This window comes from Elephas maximus, chromosome 22, assembly GCF_024166365.1.
Source record: "Elephas maximus indicus isolate mEleMax1 chromosome 22, mEleMax1 primary haplotype, whole genome shotgun sequence".
Classification (NCBI taxonomy): domain Eukaryota; kingdom Metazoa; phylum Chordata; class Mammalia; order Proboscidea; family Elephantidae; genus Elephas; species Elephas maximus.
In genome coordinates this window covers 18,058,470-18,076,701 of record NC_064840.1, presented here as the reverse complement: position 1 = coordinate 18,076,701, position 18,232 = coordinate 18,058,470, and the positions used below count along the sequence as shown (strand labels likewise).

The 18,232-nt window shown below is 48.2% G+C and overlaps 1 protein-coding gene across 1 annotated transcript; it reads right to left on the bottom strand.

Moving 5' to 3' along the window:
* Nucleotides 1-4,177: 4,177 nt before the first annotated feature.
* On the bottom strand, nucleotides 4,178-17,087 carry UNC119B (unc-119 lipid binding chaperone B). Its single transcript, XM_049866011.1, has 5 exons — nucleotides 16,798-17,087; nucleotides 13,653-13,766; nucleotides 10,097-10,223; nucleotides 9,798-9,970; nucleotides 4,178-7,922 (listed from the first exon to the last, which is right to left on the bottom strand). Exons 1-5 carry the CDS (start codon nucleotides 17,039-17,041, stop codon nucleotides 7,810-7,812), a joined length of 771 nt encoding a protein of 256 aa, XP_049721968.1. The 5' UTR covers nucleotides 17,042-17,087; the 3' UTR covers nucleotides 4,178-7,809.
* Nucleotides 17,088-18,232: the final 1,145 nt, after the last annotated feature.

Genomic DNA, 18,232 nt, shown 5'->3' with positions numbered 1-18,232 from the left:
TTGAGCCCATTGTTGCAGCCACTGTGTCACTCCATCTCTTTGAGGGTCTTCCTCTTTTTTGCTGATCCTCTACTTTACCAAGCATGATGTCCTGCTCCGGGGATTGGTCCCTCCTGATAACATGTCCGTAGTATGTGAGATGAAGTCTTGCTATTCTCACTTCTAAGGAGCATTCTGGCTGTACTTCTTCCAAAACAGATTTGTTCATTCTTTTGACAGCCCATGGTATATTCAATATTCTTCGTGAACACTGTAATTCAAAGGCATCAATTCTTCTTGGGTCTTCCTTATTCATTGCCCAGCTTTTCCATGCGTATGAGGCAATTGAAAACAAGATGGCTTGGGTCAGGTGCATCTTAGTACTTAAAGTGACATACATCTTTGCTTCTTAACACTTGAAAGAGGTCTTTTGCAGCAGATTAGCCCAATGCAACGCATCTTTTGATTTCTCAACTGCTGTTTCCATGGGCCTTGATTGTGGATCCAAGTAAAATGAAATCCTTGACAATTTCAATCTTTTCTCCACTTATCACGACATTGCTTATTGGTCCAGTTGTGAGGACTTCTGTTTTCTTTATGTTGAGGTGCAATCCATACTGAAGGCTATAGCCTTTGATCTTCATCAGTAAGTGCTTCAAGTCCTGTTCACTTTCAGCAAGCAATGTTGTGTCATCTGCATGTCGCAGGTTGTTAATGAGTCTTCCTCCAATCCTAGTGCTGCTTTCTTTGTCATAGAGTCCAGCTTCTCGAATTATTTGCTCAACATACAGATCGAATAAGTATGGTAAAATGATACAATCCTGACCCATGCCTTTCCTGACTTTAAACCATGCAGTATCCCCCCTGATCTTTTCGAACGACTGCCTCTTGATCCATGTATAGGTTCCTCATGAGCACAATTAAGTGTTCTGGAATTCCTATTTTTCACAATGTTACTCATAGTTTGTTATGACCCACACAGTTGAATGCCTTTGCATAGTTAATAAAACACAGGTAGACATCTTTCTTGAAGTCTCTGCTTTCAGACAGCGTCCGACATCAGCATGATATCCCTCATTCCACATCCTCTTCAGAATCTGACTTGAATTTCTGGCAGCTTCCTATCGATGTACGGCTGCAACTGCTTTTGAATGATCTTCTGCAAAATTTTACTTGCAAGGAGCCCTGGTAGCACAGTGGCTAAGCATTTGGCTGCTAACCAAAAGGTTCGCAGTTTGAATTCACCAGCCGGTCCTTGGAAACCCTATGGGGCAGTTCTACTCCGTCTTATAGGGTCGCTGTGAGTTGGAATCGACTTGACAGTAATGGGTTTGGTTTGGGTTTTGGTTTGTGATATTAATGATATTGTTTGATAATTTCCATGCTCAGATGGATCACCTTTCTTTGGAATAGGTATAAATATGGATCTTTTCCAGCCAGTTGGCCAGGTAGCTGTCTTCCAAATTTCTTGGCATAAACAAGTGAGTACTTCCACTGCTGCATCAGTTTGTTGAAATATCTCAATTAGTATTCCATCAATTCCTGGAGCCTTGTTTTTTTGCCAATGTCTTCAGTGCAGATTGGACTTCTTCAGTTCCATCAGTTCTTGATCCCATGCCACCTCCTGAAATGACTGAATGTTGACCAATTCTTTTTGGTACAGTGACTCTCTGTATTCCTTCCATCTTCTTTTGATGCTTCCTGTGTTGTTCAGTATTTCAGCCACAGAATCCTTCACTATTACAACTGGAGGCTTGAATTTTTTCTTCAGTTCTTTCAGCTTGAGAAATGCCAAGCGTGTTCTTCCCTTTTGGTTTTTTAGCTCCAGGTCTTTGCACATGTCTCATGTCTTCTTGAGCCACCCTTTGGAATCTTCTGTTCAGCTCCTTTACTTCGTTTCTTCCGTTTGCTTTGGCTACTCGATGTTCAAGAGCCCAAGAAATGAATAGGAGGGAGATTTCATTCCCCCAGGAGCTGTGAAGGCAGTGGGGTTGGGCTGCTACTTCCCAGTTCCACTCTAGTCCTGTTTCACTCCTAATTGTGGGGCACAGCCCAGTTGGGGGCAGGGAGCACTGCCCTCAAATGCCATGCATTTGTCCCTAGCATCCTGGTAGGACTGCTGCGGTGAGATGAATTACTTAGTATGGCCTTTCTAGCTATAGTCTTTGTGACTCAAACACAGTGATTGAGTGGGACTATACAAATAAGGTGTGTGGACCCTTAATGAAGGGTTGGTAGGTTTTGCCATCCCGCTAGGTTAAGATGAGCCATCCCAGAGGCCGGAGGGGAGGATCTCACCACCACCAAGGAAGAAGAGCCAGGAGCAGAGCATGTCCTTTGGACTGGGGATCCCTGAACTGAGAAGTTCCTGGAACCAGGAGACCGAGAGACCAGGAGACAGCAAGAAGCGATGGCATAGAAATGGTGGCAGCAGTGGCAGGAGACCGCCCATGGAGCAAGAAAGCTGAGTGCCTTCGGCCAGGAGGCTTGCTGGCAAGTAGGATGCCTCCAGACACTTGGCGGAACGAGGCTTGCCAACCCACAGAGCTAGAGCTGAGTGCCATCCTGCTGAGGCTTACTAAAGGAATCGGGTGCCTCTGGGCACTTACTGGGAGAGCTAAAAGAGTTTTGTAACGCTTAGTGCAGCAGGGCAGAGGTGAGGGCCAGAGAGAGGCATGTTAGCGGGCACAACTGAGAAGAGGCTGTCCTGATGGCAGAACTATATCCTGAGCATTCTGGAACCTGAACTGTAACCTGTTACTTCCCCAATAATCCTAGGTACTGTCTGTGAGATCTGTGTGACCATTACAATGAATTATATCGAAACCAGCAGAGGAGGAGAGAGTGCCATCGGAGAGACAGTTGGTATTAGAATTGGTAAAGATGGTGGAGAGAGGAGGTACGACAGACTTCCACCTCACAGGAATCTACCTTAGGCTGTTGGTCTCGATTCTCCTTCCACCGTGTGAAGTTAGAGGATGTCAGATGCCTCCTCCACACCATTTTTACAACTACCTTTATCCCACCTGGAAACCCTGGTGGCGTAGTGGTTAAGTGCTACAGCTGCTAACCAAAGGGTCAGCAGTTTGAATCTGCCAGGCATTCCTTGGAAACTCTATGGGGCAGTTCTACCCTGTCCTCTAGGGTCACTATGAGTTGGAATCGACTCGACGGCACGGGGTTTGGCTTTTTTGGGTTTATCCTGCCTACCCGATAAAACTTTGTGTGCTTGCTGCCTGACAAGGATAGGCCCTCAGCACAGGGTGAGTCTGACTTCCGGTCTCCTGGACCCCACACCTCCCTCCAGCTGCCTTTCTCCCTCATAACTCACACAGGCATGTCACTAGCAGTGACCCACACAGTAGAAATTCTGTCTTCCTGCGAGACCTTATTCTACCGCCTAGAGAACAATCAGGATGCAGCAAAGTCTGTCATATTTGATTTTACCCAGAGATACATGTAAAAGCTAGCCACTAAAGCCACATTTCAAGTCACACAAATGACTCTCACTGGCAATGCTCTCAGCTCTTCCTCACCTTTCAATGGGTCCACCTGGGCACCAGCCCTGAGTGGAAAAAGGAAAGAAAAGCAGGCCATATTTTGTGGGCAGAGGCCAAAATTTCTTGCTTCAGGTGGTGCCACAGACCACCTAAGCCAGACTCTTTATTTTAAAATTGTATTGTTTGTGACCTTAAATATGGATGTAAATTTTATATTAAAATTCACAAAGTCTTCTAATAGGGACACATATGATAGCGGGTGCAAGGGGGCGGGGGTGGGGTGGGGTGGGGGAAGGAACTAGCCGCAAACCCTCCAACTTTGAAGTGATGGAAATGTCCAGTACCATGACTGTGACGCGGTAACAGGACTGTATAGTTGTGGCAAAACTCATCAAATGGTCCTCTTATAAGAGGCGAATTTTAAAGGTCTACCTTAATGCACTTAATTTAAAAACATGCATAAATTTTCAATTCCCAAAGCCCTGTAGCAAAATGTAAAGAAAAATATCAAACTTAAAACACAATATTGTTTCCCATTTACCCAGGAAACCAGCTATACTCATTAAACCACTTATAGAAAGGCCACATAAGAGCCAAGACAGGAGAAGCTCGGAGCCCCCCTCCCCACCCCAGACCTGCCCCACCCCCAGCAACACAAGGGGCCCAGTCAGAAAATGAGAGGCTGCATTATACTGTGAAAATCTTTCTTTTATTCCCGTCTCTTATGGCAAAATAACATTTTATACAAATAAGTCACCTAGTTTTACTCTGGACATGTAGACAATACAAAGTGGAATGAGGATATTGGATGAAGCAGGAAAGAGGAAGGACAGATCAGGTCATTGATGTTTCTTATATTCTGTGAAAAATAGATTTACAAGGAAAAAAATACACTTTCACAACGTCAATGACTTTACATGATCCTTCGTAGAACAAGGGGTAAGTCCACCTCACCAGATCCTGCTTGTGGCTGAGATGTTCTATAACGTGGAATGTGAGTGACATGATGGGGACTGGTCAGGCGCAACAACTATGCTCGCACACCAGGTACGAAGCACCCTCCGCACCCAGGAGGTCCCACCCACTGGCAAGGGGTCTGGGCTGTGAGTTTTAGGACTCTCCCCATTGCAAACCCTACATCATGATGTCATGGTGACAGCGACCACCAGGGGTGGCAGGACACAACCTACTGAATGTCAGACAGAGCCTATTGAATCCACTCTATAAATGAGTTCCACCTCAATTGAAAACATGGTTGACGATTCCCTAATCACTGCCGTTTCAAGAATCACCAGTCTATGGCCAGCCCTAAACCTTCCCAAATCACGGCCCATGTTTGGGAATCAAATGGCCCAAGACTATGGATGTTGTCAAGAAGCACATGGCCCTGAAAACTGTTTTCTCAGCTATAAGAGGGCTTTGAGCTAACACATCTGGAGAGGACATCTCACATGAGCCTAGAACTACTAGTTGTTCTTTTCTCTCTTTACCCTTTAAAACAGAATGGAACAAACCAGGGTCTTCTTTGCAGAAGCAAGAAGGGCGTCTTAGCCCAAAAGCTCTATATGAAAAGAGAGGCTCTCTCCTGGGAGATGTGAAGATGCAGGACGAGAGCAAGACAGGAGCGGAAGGGGCAGGCAGCAGGGCCCGCTGCAGCGGGGGGCTGCCAGTGTACTGGAATATGCTCTCAGGAGCTCCTGTCAGATGCCAGCTCTAACAGAGGGCACGGGTATCCCCGTGCGGGGAGGTCTTCCCACCCATTACATCACCACAAGACAACTGCTATCAACAGTCCAGATTCCTTGATAACATGGCCCCCTGATTCAACTTCAGATTGGTTCAGTTACTTTCAGCGAAAGTAGGACTTCCAATTCTCTCCTCAATTCAGGTACAAAAACATGCATTTCCAACTCCCCCTGGTAGCACCCCAGAGTGGTAATCCTTCTCTAGATTTCCTGAGCAGTCAGACACAGGGATCAGAGTCCCCGACATAGATACCAGGCCTACGAGAGCAGAAGATGGCAAGTCCCCATCCTACTGGACACAGACTGGGTACACGCCTCAAATGGTCTTCAGTGAGACTGCAGCAGGCTAACAGGGAAGAGGATCCAGCACTACTCAAGCCGGCTTGAGTGCTTCTCCTCCAACCTCCCGTTCCTCTTCCCAGCAAATGCTAAGACCGTGGATAAAAGAGAGCCCGCTAGGGTTCCAGAGACAGTCTGCCCTGGGCCACATTTCCAAGACATACTCTGGGCAGCTCCAGAAACCACTTCTTGGTTAAATATTTCAATAGCAAATAGCAAAACCTCTCCCAACTGCGGGAGCAAGGACCGTTGGGAACACGCAAATCCCAGGAGAGGCTCTGCGGTGAGAAACACGAGGTGAGGAGACAGTGCTGCTGTCTGTCCACAGACGAGGAGGAGGGAAAGACGGCAATGCCACTTCCCAGCAGCACATGGGGCAGAGCACACATAAGGCACCTGGATGTGGAATCAACCCCCAGTTCTGAGACCCGCCTGGTCTGGTGGGAAGCAACGTTTCTGCAAGGTACACAGTCTTTTCCCTCCATGGTTGGTTCCAGTGCCCGGACACAGGGGTAATCGAGTGCTCTCTCCATGAGAAAGCTGCCAGCATAGGGCACCTAGACCCTGGGCTGGCACGAAGCACCTGGCCAAGGTTCAAAAGCACAAGGCCTAGAATCCTAACAGGGAACGATACTGGTGAATGCACAGGAGCTTCGGGGCAGGGTTGGCCCTGCTTTCCCGAGCCACACGTGGCCTCCCTCCCAAGGATCTTTGGACACAGCTGTCACAGTCACTGTGACGCCATACAGTGATGGCTACCACACACCCAGGCCCTTCCTACTGATGACTTTCTATCAATGCAAAATGGACCCTGGCCACGGCAACTCTTATCAGAGGGCCAGGAGCTTTGGCTGAGTACCGAAAGCCACCCCCAGAGTCAGGTAACTGTAGGGAGCTGACAAGGTGGGAGTCTATCCAATAAGCATCTGAGGACAAAAGTAGCTCACAGGATACACAAAGACGCTTTTTCAAGAACACACCTCTTGCATAGGCCGCCTCAGCCTATTTCACTCTTCCCAGATGCCCCAGACAATTCCCACCAGCAGCTTGAAGGTTCAGAATTTGCATTCCTTACGTCTGAACTTCCAGGATGGTTCCAGAAACTGCTTCAGTACAAAGGCAAGACAGGAAAACCCTCCTAAATAAGAAATGTACCGAGTTTCAGAGGCAAATCCCCATCAAAGGCCAATCCTCCAGGCTAGGCTGCGTAGAGAAAAGCAAATCCCTCCTTTAAAGTAGCTGCTGGTCAATAACTACATGCCCCATCATGAGCCAGATGGGCCCTGGGAGCCTGATTAATACTATTAGAAGTTTAACGGTACTTCTCCTGTGCTGGGAACACCACGGACGTTTTATAAAAGCTCCAAAGAGCAGTCTGGAATTTAAAAAAAAAAAAAAAAAAAGGAAGGCCTGCTCTGGCCTTGGAAGATACTACTGTTCCATGAGCAAAACCGACACACTGGATTTCAGGAGAAAATCCAAAGTCAGGAGCTAGGTCAAGCGGAGCAAGCTCACATTTCCTCTCAAATGAGAAGAGGAAGGCACTGTCAGCCTGAAACCTTGGTCTACCCCCAGGAAGACCAGCTGTGGACCCTGGCAGTGGGCCATGGACGTCACACAGGTGAGCAGACCTCCCCCACAAAATGCATCTCTGTTTCGCAGCGCTACCCATCCTAAGAATCAAACCTCAACCTCTTGGCAGCACCCCTCTTCAAGCTTCTTCCAGTTGGTTAGGACTAGGCACAGGCTGAGGACACCCTGTCCGGATGGCAGCTCCAGAAATGAGAGGAGGAGTTGCCTGGAAAGAGCTTCCCACTGTACCTAGCAACCGAGAGAAGAGCTGCTAACCCACAGACAGCCCGGCCAGAACCATCTCACCTGAGCACGGTTGTGCCTAGCAAGACGGAGGCTCATCGGTGCAACCAGCAGACGGCTATAACTATGTGAAAATACACTTTCCGTGTTATCGGGGTTCCAGGAGCCTTACCCTAATCTTTTACTTTACTACAGTACCTCTGCGACCTAACGGGCAGGGGGAAAGGGGCAAGAAAAAATACTGGGGAGAAAACACAGCACTGCTTGGCGCCTCCCTTGGGGCACAGGAACCTGCCCCCTGCCCCCGCCCCAGCCCTGACTTCCGGCAGCCAGGTTCTGGACATGTGTTGAAAACAGCAGCTTCAAGCACCTCTGTGTGCCAGGGTTTCGTGGCTGCGCCACAGTGCCTCCCCTGTGCGCTCCTGCAGCGGTTACTGGCCTCCGTTATAGGCATAATCAGCCTTGTTGTGCATTATCAGCTTGTTGTCGACGAAGTAGAAGCTGTCAGAGCGGGTCTCATAAGGGTGTTCAACCATCAGGCGAACTAGAAGTCAGGGAAAGGAAAGACAAAGTTACGTGCAAGTCTGCCCAGGGGCTTAGTGGGAAAAAACTTAGTATCCCCTCTAAAAGTTACACTGGCTGGCCCTTCTAGAAAATGCAAGTATACTCTGCCAGGACAATGTCAGCACAAAAGGAGACAGCCCTCGAGAGCTGGGGAGAACTGCTGACCAGAGGACCCCAAACTGAGCATGAGCTCAACTTCAAGGTAAGGATGCAATCCACTCTCTGGCATAGTCCTCCTCAGTCCTGTCTAGTCTGGGTTCTCACAGTCAGCACCCAGGAAATCGTGGTCACAGTGGCTTACTGACCAGTGCTCCCAGCCAAGCAGGCCAGCCCTGGCTTCGGAAGTCTGTTTCCCTTGTTTCTAGACATTTCAGTGCAAACTCAGACAGCTGGGCCTCGCTGTGTCCACTTCCCACAGCATGCCTGACAGCTGAAGAAATCCTTGCTGACAACTCCTAGGGGACAAAGGACAAGGAGCCTGCTCCAGAGATGGTCAGGGATGAACTTCCATGCGATCCAGCAGGAGGTTGCTCGTCTTGGGGTCGGGATTTAAGTCTTCTGTTTGTTCAGGCCATCCCTCGGACCTCTCTAACCACAATGGAAAGTAAAGATAACTAACGTCACTACCTCTGATCAGTTCTGAGTTAATTTTGAGTCCTCCAGAGAAAAATGCTATTGTTCAGACAAGTGAAACTAATTATTAAAAGTTTTTTGAACCCAACCAGGTCAAAGCTATTTTGTTTATATCCAGAATATCGATCTCTCAACTCTTTCAGCTTATTTGGCATCAAGAAGGAAATTCTTTTCCTTTGGGTTAAAACTTGTAATCGATACAAAAATTTTTTTCTTGCAAGTGCCAACATATTCCAGCCCAGCTTGGGGAGCCGGGTTCAGCTAGAATCAGATGCTTCATAAATGTCCTGTCCTGCGTCTCAGCAGGCCACACTTTACCTCGGAGCAGCACTGCCGCAAGAGCAAAGACTGGCTGGTTTTCAAAATATGACCATCCTTAAGGACCTGGGCGGGATTCTGAGAAAACCAGCCAAGGTATGTAGATCCTTCCCCACAACCCAGCTGAACCCCACCACAACTCCTAGGATACCATTCACATCCACACAAATGTTCTAGAGCAAATTTCCCTAATTACTGCAGAAGACGTTAAGCTGAGGTAACTGCACCAAGGTCACAGAAAACTGACGCCAATAAAGGCTGCTCTTTCTCTCGAGTTCAGTCCCTCTCTTCCTTCACCTTCTCCCTGGAGCGTCTCCCCCAGGTCTACCTGCATACGACTACAGGATGACTCTTCCTGAGACACTACTTCCATCACGTCACTCCTTCTGCTCCACAACTGACGACAGCTCCCCATTTCCTACTGGATCTACTGTAACAGTTTACCTAACCAGCCTCTACTGCAGAGAAGGAGAAAGGGCAGGTCTTCAGCCCTGATTCTGATTCCATTCAGCCAGCAGTTTCACATCCAGCTCTGATTCAGGAAAAACATGAAAGACTAACGAGTAGTGCTGGGCAGGAGCCAGGGACCAGAACAGGGCGGAAAACCAGGTTTAGCGGGGGAGGGCAGAGGGCAGTATCTAATCAGAGTCCAAGGGATTGTCTTATCTCCCTTGCTTTCCCACAGCACCACCGAAAAAGGACAGCTTGTATTAGTAAACCTCCCATGCTCCCATCTGGGCAGAGTCAGAGTTTGCAAAAGCCTGAGGCCAAACAACTGACGTGTATGCCATGCCACCATTTCCCTCATCTGCAAAATGAGGGCACTGGACCAGATGGAGACACCAAGGCTCATTCCTCCTAGCCCTAAGGATCTAGGATGCGGTAGGAGTCGGGGGATACATACTGACATCCTCAGAAAGCTGGGGAAACTCATAGATATGTTCACAAGTGTTTCTACTGCTGGGGATACAGAAGCCGAAATCAAAGTCGAAGTTTTTTAGCAAGCGCTCCCGGAAATAGTGCCGTTCGATCATCCGGAAGTTTGACACAGGTTTGTCTCCCACTGTGAACTCCACCCTGCAAAACAAATCTCTTGTGAGCCTACTCTACCACGCTCCTTCCTCTAAGACCAACCCAAACCCAAGTGAGGGCATTCTTCTCTGTGAGCAAGAATGTCCTCCCTCAGAAAATACCAGTACTCACGTAGCCCCGACTGTCCGGAGGCGGAGAAACGCTGGTGTGAACTGATAGCGGACGAAACGCCCCGCACTGATATCCACGTCTCCACCCTCCTCATCCTCCTCCTCTTCCTCCTCCTCCTGCTCTTGGTCTGAAAGAGCACATGGAAGCTTGAGTGCACCTTGCTGGCACCACCAGTCCAAGCAGCACAATGGCCAAGGAACAGGAAACTGGCTGATATTTACTGTGCACTTGCCAGAGGCCAGGCCTGTGCTAAACGCTTCATAGAATCCTCACATGACGTGCTATCATTACCCCCAGTTTACAGTTAGGGAAGCTGAAGTTCAGAAAGGTTAAGTAACATGTCCAAAGCCACTCAAACAGTAAATAGTCGGGATTTACCCCAGGTCTACCTGATTCCAGGCCTGTTCTGAAACACTACCAAAAAAAAACCAAAACCAAAACCGTTGCTGTTGAGTCGATTCTGACCCACAGCGACCCTACAGGACAGAGGAGAACTGCCCCACAGAGTTTCCAAGGAGCGCCTGGAGGATTCGAACTGCTGATCCTTTGGTTAGCAGCTGTAGCACTTAGCCACTACGCCACCAGGGTTTCCACTGAAACACTAAGCTATTTGCTTTTACAGAATTTGGTGGCTTGGGCCTTGCCCTAAGGGTGAAGCCTGGAGCACAAGCTGGGTTTCACCTTATCATGGTCTATATTATACAGACCAGGTCTGCGGTTGACCAAGTGGAGGCACTAACCACTAACCAAAAGAATAAGGCTATAAAAGTTGAAAATAGTCAGAAGGCTCCTTCCTTCAAAGAATGTGAAAATTTCTGACAGGCAGTGAAAATAAACCACTAGAAACAATTTTGTTATTTAAATGAAAGACACTGGCCTGCAGCCTTGGAGTACTGTACTTCCTTAGAGTGATGGCTATTCAGGCCATACCAGGCCTGATGCTCTGACCACCTAGGAAACAGTGAAGTGGTAGGCATGGGAGCAATGTGTGGCACCTGTGAGAGGCTCCACAAGCTGAGGATGCCCTCTGGTCTAGTCCATCCCCGAGCTTAGGAGATGAACAGTTTGTAAGATGCATTAGAGGACTATACTAAGATGAGCAAGGAATGAGTTCCCACTACTTGACCATCCAGTGTCCAACCAGGACATATTCTCCAGGTCTAAGCTGAACATGGAGCCCTGGTGGCACAGTGGTTGAGAAGTTAGCTGCTAACCAAAAGTTCAGCAGTTCAAATCCACCAGCCTCTCCTATGAAATGCTATGGGGCGGTTCTACTCTACCCAATAGGATTACTATGAGTCTGAATTGACTCGATGGCAACTTGGCTTTTTTTTTTTTTAAGCTGAACATGTTGTTGTTGTATGCTATTAGTTGATTTCAACTCAAAGTAACCCTATAGGACAGGGTAGAACTGCCCTATAGGGTTTCCTAGGCTGCAACCTTTAGGAGAGCAGATCGCCAGGTCTTTTCTCCTGCAGAGTGGCTGCTGGGTTCAAACCACTGACCTTTTGGTTAGTAGCCAAGTGCTTAACCAGTGTACCACCAGGGCAAACATGGTACAATATAAAAAGCCCTTTTCGGCATCCAAACATCTCTGCCCCTATGACAAGCCCAAGAACAAGTGGGCGACCAGACTGAGTAGGGGTTTATACCCAGGGACTCCAGAGCCCTGGCCCCTTTGTGATTTAAAGGGCACCAGGGATTCAGACTCGTTGGAATAAGTGCTAGAGGAGGTACCGGTTCAGTGTGAGGCTATTCTGAGTGAATCAAGATCCCTAAGGGTAAAGACTTTACAGTGTCTATAGCTGATCGTCTCAAGATGGTTTAGTTTTGTTCTGAAATGGCTGTTCTGAGCCCAGTCTAATCCAAGTTCACACACTTGTGGAAGCCCAGGGTTCGTCAAAACATCCTAAGTACAGGCAATCCCTGGGGTTACGAATGAGATCCGTTCTTGAGTGTGTCTTTATGTAGAACTTGTAGGTAAGTCAGAACAGGTGCATATGATTCTTATTTAGCCTTACTTTAGTGCCCTGGTGGCCAGTGGTTAAGAGCTCGGCTGCTAACCAAAAGGTCAGCAGTTCAAATCCACCAGTTGCTCCTTGCAAATCCTAGGGAGCAGCTCTATTCTGTCCTGTAGGGTCACTATGAGTTGGAATCAACTAGACAGCAAAGAGTTTGGATTTGGTTTTTTTGTGCAAGAAAAGGCTCGAAGCCTTCTGAATGATTTAAAAGCTGCAAATGCAGCAAGTGTAAGCAAATTGATGAAGAATTTGCTGCCAATAGGAGTTCATTCAATCATTTCAAAGTGAGGGCAAAGGTACATAACATTAAAGGGCACGTACAAATTGTTCTTAAATCGAACATGCATAATCTGGGAAATGACCGTACTAGGACATGTGACCTAGGGGTGTGAACACCACAGACCCAGGAAGCTAGCTGGCCCTGGCCCTCTCATACAAGGTAAGTAAGTACCCGCAGGCTTGAGCCCTTAGCCGCCTTGGTCAGTACTAGATTATGACAGCATAAAGAATACTGGGTGGGTGAGGAAACTAGGGCTCTGGCCTTGGCTCTGTTATTAACCTGAGCTGAACCTGTACGAAAGTCTTTCAACTTATCTGGGAGAGTAACACCTGCCTTATCAAATTTGCAGGCTCTTTCTAAGCAGCAAATCAGATGAGAACAGCTTTGTGAAAAAAGTTATTACAGACCATGGTTGGTACTACGGTCATTTGTGCTGGTGTCCTAATAACTGATTAACTCCAGGGGGCGCTAAATCTATGAGTCAGAATTCACTCCAAGGCAACTGATTTTGTTTTGTTTTGTTTTTTTAAAAAAGAGAAATGAATCACCCTCGAACAGCATCCAAGCACAGGAAGCACATATTCGAGCCTAACTTAAGCAGATGAGTTCACAGATCTGGGTTCTTTGCTTCTCCAGAAGATGGTGGGGATTCAAATTCAAACTAGGATTTAGTGGGAAATCTGAGGAACTGTTTAAAGGAAACAGAATGAGAGGACTGGGGTGAACTGCCTCGTGGTCTGGACTGGAAATCTCAGCATCATCCTTCCAGAATATCCCCAGGACTCAAGGCTCCGGTAAGCTTTCCTCATTATCGTTTATTTTCAAGGATTCCTTTCCTAATTGGAGGCAAAATGACCAGATGAAAGAACAAAGGATCACAGAAAAGTCACTTGGAAATTCTGAGCCTCAGTTTCCTTATCTATAAAACAGGGATGATAACAATTCCTCATTGAGGTGTGAGGATTACATGAGCTGATGGGCACATACAGTTGCTTAACATAACACAGTGACCAGCAGAGAGTAGACACTCAACAAACACCGGCCCCTCAACACAGTTTCAGACCAGCGCACCTGCAGGCCGTTAGCCTGACCAATGGGCAAAGGAGATGTACTTGAATGGCGGGGTCCTGGGAAGAGAACATGGAAGCGGAACACACCAGAATCCATGACACAGTATGCAACGGCACACAAAAGTTAGAGCCTTGAAGACCTTTTACTCCAGCTGTGAAGTGAGTGCTACAATATTGAGGCCTACCTGAAACGCAGGGTTTGGCAATCTCAAAAAGCACCGTCCCGGTCTCCAAATCTCGAATTTTGAAGCGAGTGAAATCAATACTGTAGATGTTGTCCTCAGGTTTACATAAATAATCTGAACACGAGAGAAAAATCAATGTTGTTAAAGATGTCTCTAAATTATTTACTTTTTAATTTATTTCTTTACTTAAGTCTCAAGTTTTGGCCCAACTCAGGTTCTTTTTTATATAATTAATTCATCTGGAATGCCGCTATGTTGTCCCAAGCGAAAGTTGTGTGAAGAGGATTAAGGGATCCAAGAAAGAAAAAAAGCATAAACTGGGCTTGAATGAAAGACTGTTCTATTTTATATTTTAGAAACAAGGATAGGAAAAGGAGATTTTCTTTGGAAACACCTCGAAATGGCCTATAAACCTTTCATGATCTATAAACTTACCACAACAGGTTTTTTCTTTTTAATCTATTTAAAACATTGTACTGACCTAATGGATAATGTAGGAGCCCTGGTGGTGCAGTGGTTTAAGCATTCAGGTGCTAAGCGAATGAGAAAGATGTAACAATCTGCTTCTGTAAAGATTATACCTCGGAAACCCTATGGGAGCAGTTCTACTCTGTCCTATAGGGTCACTACGAGCCAGGACTGAACAGATGGCAACGGGTTTGGTTTTTTTTTTTTTAAATGGATAATATAAAAGGATCCCTGGTAGTGCAATGGTTAAGCGCTCAACTGCTAAGCAAAAGGTTGACAGTTCAAACCCACCCAGGAGCTCTGCAGGAGAAGGAGAAAAGACCTGGCAGTCTCCTCCTGTAAAGTTTACAGCCTAGAAAACCCTGTGCAGCAGTTCTACTCTGTCACATGGGGTCACAGGAGTTGAAAATAGACTTGATGGCACCAAACAACAATGGATAATACTTGTGCTTGTTCATCAACCATGAATGCTATAAAACAGGAGTCAGCAAACTTTTTCCGTAAAGGGTCAGATTATAAACATTTTAGGCTTTGTAGGCTATATACGGTCTCTGTCAAAGCTACTCCAGTCTGCCCTCATACCGCAGAGGCGGCCACAGGCAGTACACAAATGAATGAGCATGGTTGTGACCCAATATAACTTTATTTTATGGACGCTGCAATTTGAATTTCATATACTGACAATGTCCTACAAAATACTATTCTTTTTTTTAACCGTTAAAAATGTAAAGACCATTCTTAGCTTATGAACTGTACAAAATCAGGCAGTGGGCCACACATACACAGGTGATGGCATTAGGTCAAAGTGAAGCTGAGCCTACAACAACCGGAACAGTTAATCAAAACAGTACTGATCCTAGAAAATTCCACGAAGTCACAGACTGAAGTCTTTTCCCCCTCGTTGATTTCTTTCTACAATGACTCCTGACAGCATCTTCTCTCCAAAACCCATTTTGGCACTTGATTTTATATTGCCTGCTTGCATTAGTTGCTTCATGTTTTACACGCTGTCTCACAAGGAAGACGACAAACTTCAAAGCTACTGATTATTCTGTAATTCTCCAAGAAACTCTGAGATTGTTTCTGCTCTTCGACTGGAACAGACATGAAAAAGAGGGACAAATTCGAGAGGTCACCAAGCTCTGACCTCTGGCAAGTAGAGTTTGGTGCTTTTGCCAATAAGCTACAGAGGCTGATTTCGGCAATGGCACCAATCCCAAGCCCCAATGCAGGACCTGTGTGCCCACCTAGAATGCTGCTTCAGCCCAGACTTAGGAATGGTTTTAACTCACCCTTAGTATCAGGAGAAACCATGAGGTTACAGACATCATGTGCTGAGCATTTCTGTATTTTCAGAGCCCCAGATGAAAACTGGGTCAGAAAAGAAGTGGCTTTTTCACATCGTTTCAACGAATCTGAAGAGCAAGGCCCTCTAAAGATATACCCAGGCACTCAAAGGACAATCCCAACCCAAACAGAGATGGAAAATGGGGACAGAAAAATATGCATAATCAAATTAAAACCGTTTTAGGAGAACAAGCCCTCCCTTCCAAGCAGGCTGGACCAAGGCCAGCTTTCCCCAGGCCCTCATCACCAAGTCACTGGAGCTGCCACCAGCTCCCTGAGGTACACCTGAGCAGCCCTGAGCTGACTGACTACTTAAAGCAATTCAGCAGAGGACACTCTGGCAGCCTTGGATCCATCAAGGGAGTGCTGGTGTTGCAGGGTTACAAGTCAGGACCTAGGAGGGGTGAGTAGGGCAAACCAGACCTAACCAGGTGACTGCAAACCCCTGGAGAAAAACAGCCCCAAAAGAATGGGCCTGGCTTGGAAGAGAACAGAAAAGGAAGAGGATCCAGGACAGGGGGTGGGCAATGTATTTCTTCCTACCTCTCCCTAAAGGAATGAAAAGGTGCAGGATGGTTGCATTTAATTCAAGAGCCACCATCCTGAAACCGACATAATCTCAAATCACTAGAACAAACGTGAAAAGCAGGAATCACATTTTCAGATTTTGTACATGAACTGAAACTTTATTTTTTTAATGTGGCACGATCTTAAATGTGCATTAAATGCCGTGGCAATGTGTCTGAAGAAGGAAGAGCCCACCTGCACACAGGAGCACCGCTGGGGACAAGAAAGGGGCGGGGGCCAGGCAGGCTGGCCGGGGGAGGGGCTGTCACGGCCGGAGCGGAGGGAAGGGGAGACGGAGAAAGCAGGTAGGGGTTCTGGCCTGGCAGAGGGCTGCGGAAGCTGGGGAGCTGACTGGTTAAGGGGATCTGGCTGGATGGGAACCTTACTGATGGTACGGGGGGCTCCAGCCTGAGGCAGGAAGGGGTTCATTTATTAGGGGACCGCGACCCTCGGCCGGCTGAAGGGGGCCCCTTCCCCACTCAGGTCCAGCTGGGGTGGGGAACGGACCAGCCAAGCGGGAGCTGGCGTGGCCCGACCCAGGGGATGCGGCTAAGTTTGGGGGAGCCCCCTCCCAACTAGGTCTGGATGAGGGAGGGCTGGGGAGGACGCACCCCGCCCGGGGAGCGCTATGGAGCGTGGCCTGGCCGGCTAGGGGCCTTGGTGGACCCCGGATCGGTCAAGCGGGGAGCGGCCGGGCCTGCTGACGGCTAACAGGGGCCCGGGGCCCGGCGCGAGGGGAGGGCGCAGCAGGCCCGGCACTCACTCTCGGTGACCCGGCTGAGGCGCAGGACGTGCTCGGGGCGGATGGCGTCCAGCGCCAGGAGCTCCTGCTCGGTGACCGCTGCCCCGCTGCCGTCGTCGGCCGCGTGATGGAGAGCCTGCCGCCGCGCCTTAAGCCGGTTCAGGACGCCGCCGCCCGCCTTCTTCTTCTCCTCCTTGCCAGACACCAGCCCCCCAGGCCCAGCCGTCGACCCCGCGGCCACAGCCCTCGAGCTTGGCCCGTTCATCGCTCCGCCGCCAAGATGGCCGCCGCCTCTACAGCGCCGTAACTATGGAGGCGAGGGCGGGCCCCGGGCTGGTACCTGGGGCGGGGCGGGGCCAGGCCGGGGGCGGGGCCTGGTGAAAGGGGCGGGGCCTAGGGAGCCTCCCAACAACTTTGGCCTAGTAGACCCAAACCCTTAGACCAACGATGGGTTTTTCTGGTTTGGTCGTAGGGTGAAGGGGAAGTTGGGGCCTTCATATCCCCAGACTATCAGGCCCCTAAAGCCACCCTAAATGTTTTAAAAATATTTTTGTGCTGTCAGGTGACTTTCTATCAAACTGTGGGTAAAACATCTTGAGAAGATGTTTATTAATCTTTAGCACAGAATCGACGTTAAAACAGTGCTTGCTATGCAAAGACAGCTTCAAGATAAGCCCTCCAATTAGATTGCCGTCCCTAAGCCTTATTGAGCCAGGCCTTGCGCTAGGCATTGGGCTGGGCTATAGGGAATATAAGAATATGAAGGCAGGGATTATGTTTGCCTTATTCACCACTGTATTGCCAGCAACAGCTAATATCTAACAAGTGGTAGGTGCTCAATGATTGAATGAATGAAGGAGTGAGTGAGTGAGTGAGCAGTGAAAGCCTGAACAGTCCCCTGCTCTGGAGGAGCCCCCACTTTGTTGGGAAAAGCGGTGAGGCACATAATTCATTGTGTGGTCCTTCCCCTTGACCAGCCAAGTATAAATGAGCTAGAAGATAAACCAGCCTCTAACTGCTATAAAAGGTATGCAGCAAAGTTGCTATTAGAGCACACGGTAGTGGTTTATTCTGACCAGGCTCCACTGAGGGCTTGAGGATTGGGGAGAGGCCTCACAGGGGTGACATACTGGAAGTTAATCATGACTTCACCAACTGGAGAAGGTGGGTGGGGGAAAGGCTGCCCGCTTACACCCAGAGTGGGGTCATGGACGCACTTGGGACTGCTCCTTCTCTTAGGGATTCTGAATCCACTCTTCTGTGTTGGAGGCCTGGGACTGACTGAGGCAAAATTTGTCTGTTAGGCCTGATGTCACCTCTCAGCCAGACTTAGGCCAGAGTGAAACTCCCCTCCTCCCACCTTGGTCAGCCTCTGTCCCTCTCACCTGGTATGATGAGCCTGGGAGGGGCTGAAAGATCCAGGCCAGTTCCTGGATAAGGTCCAAATCTGACTCCA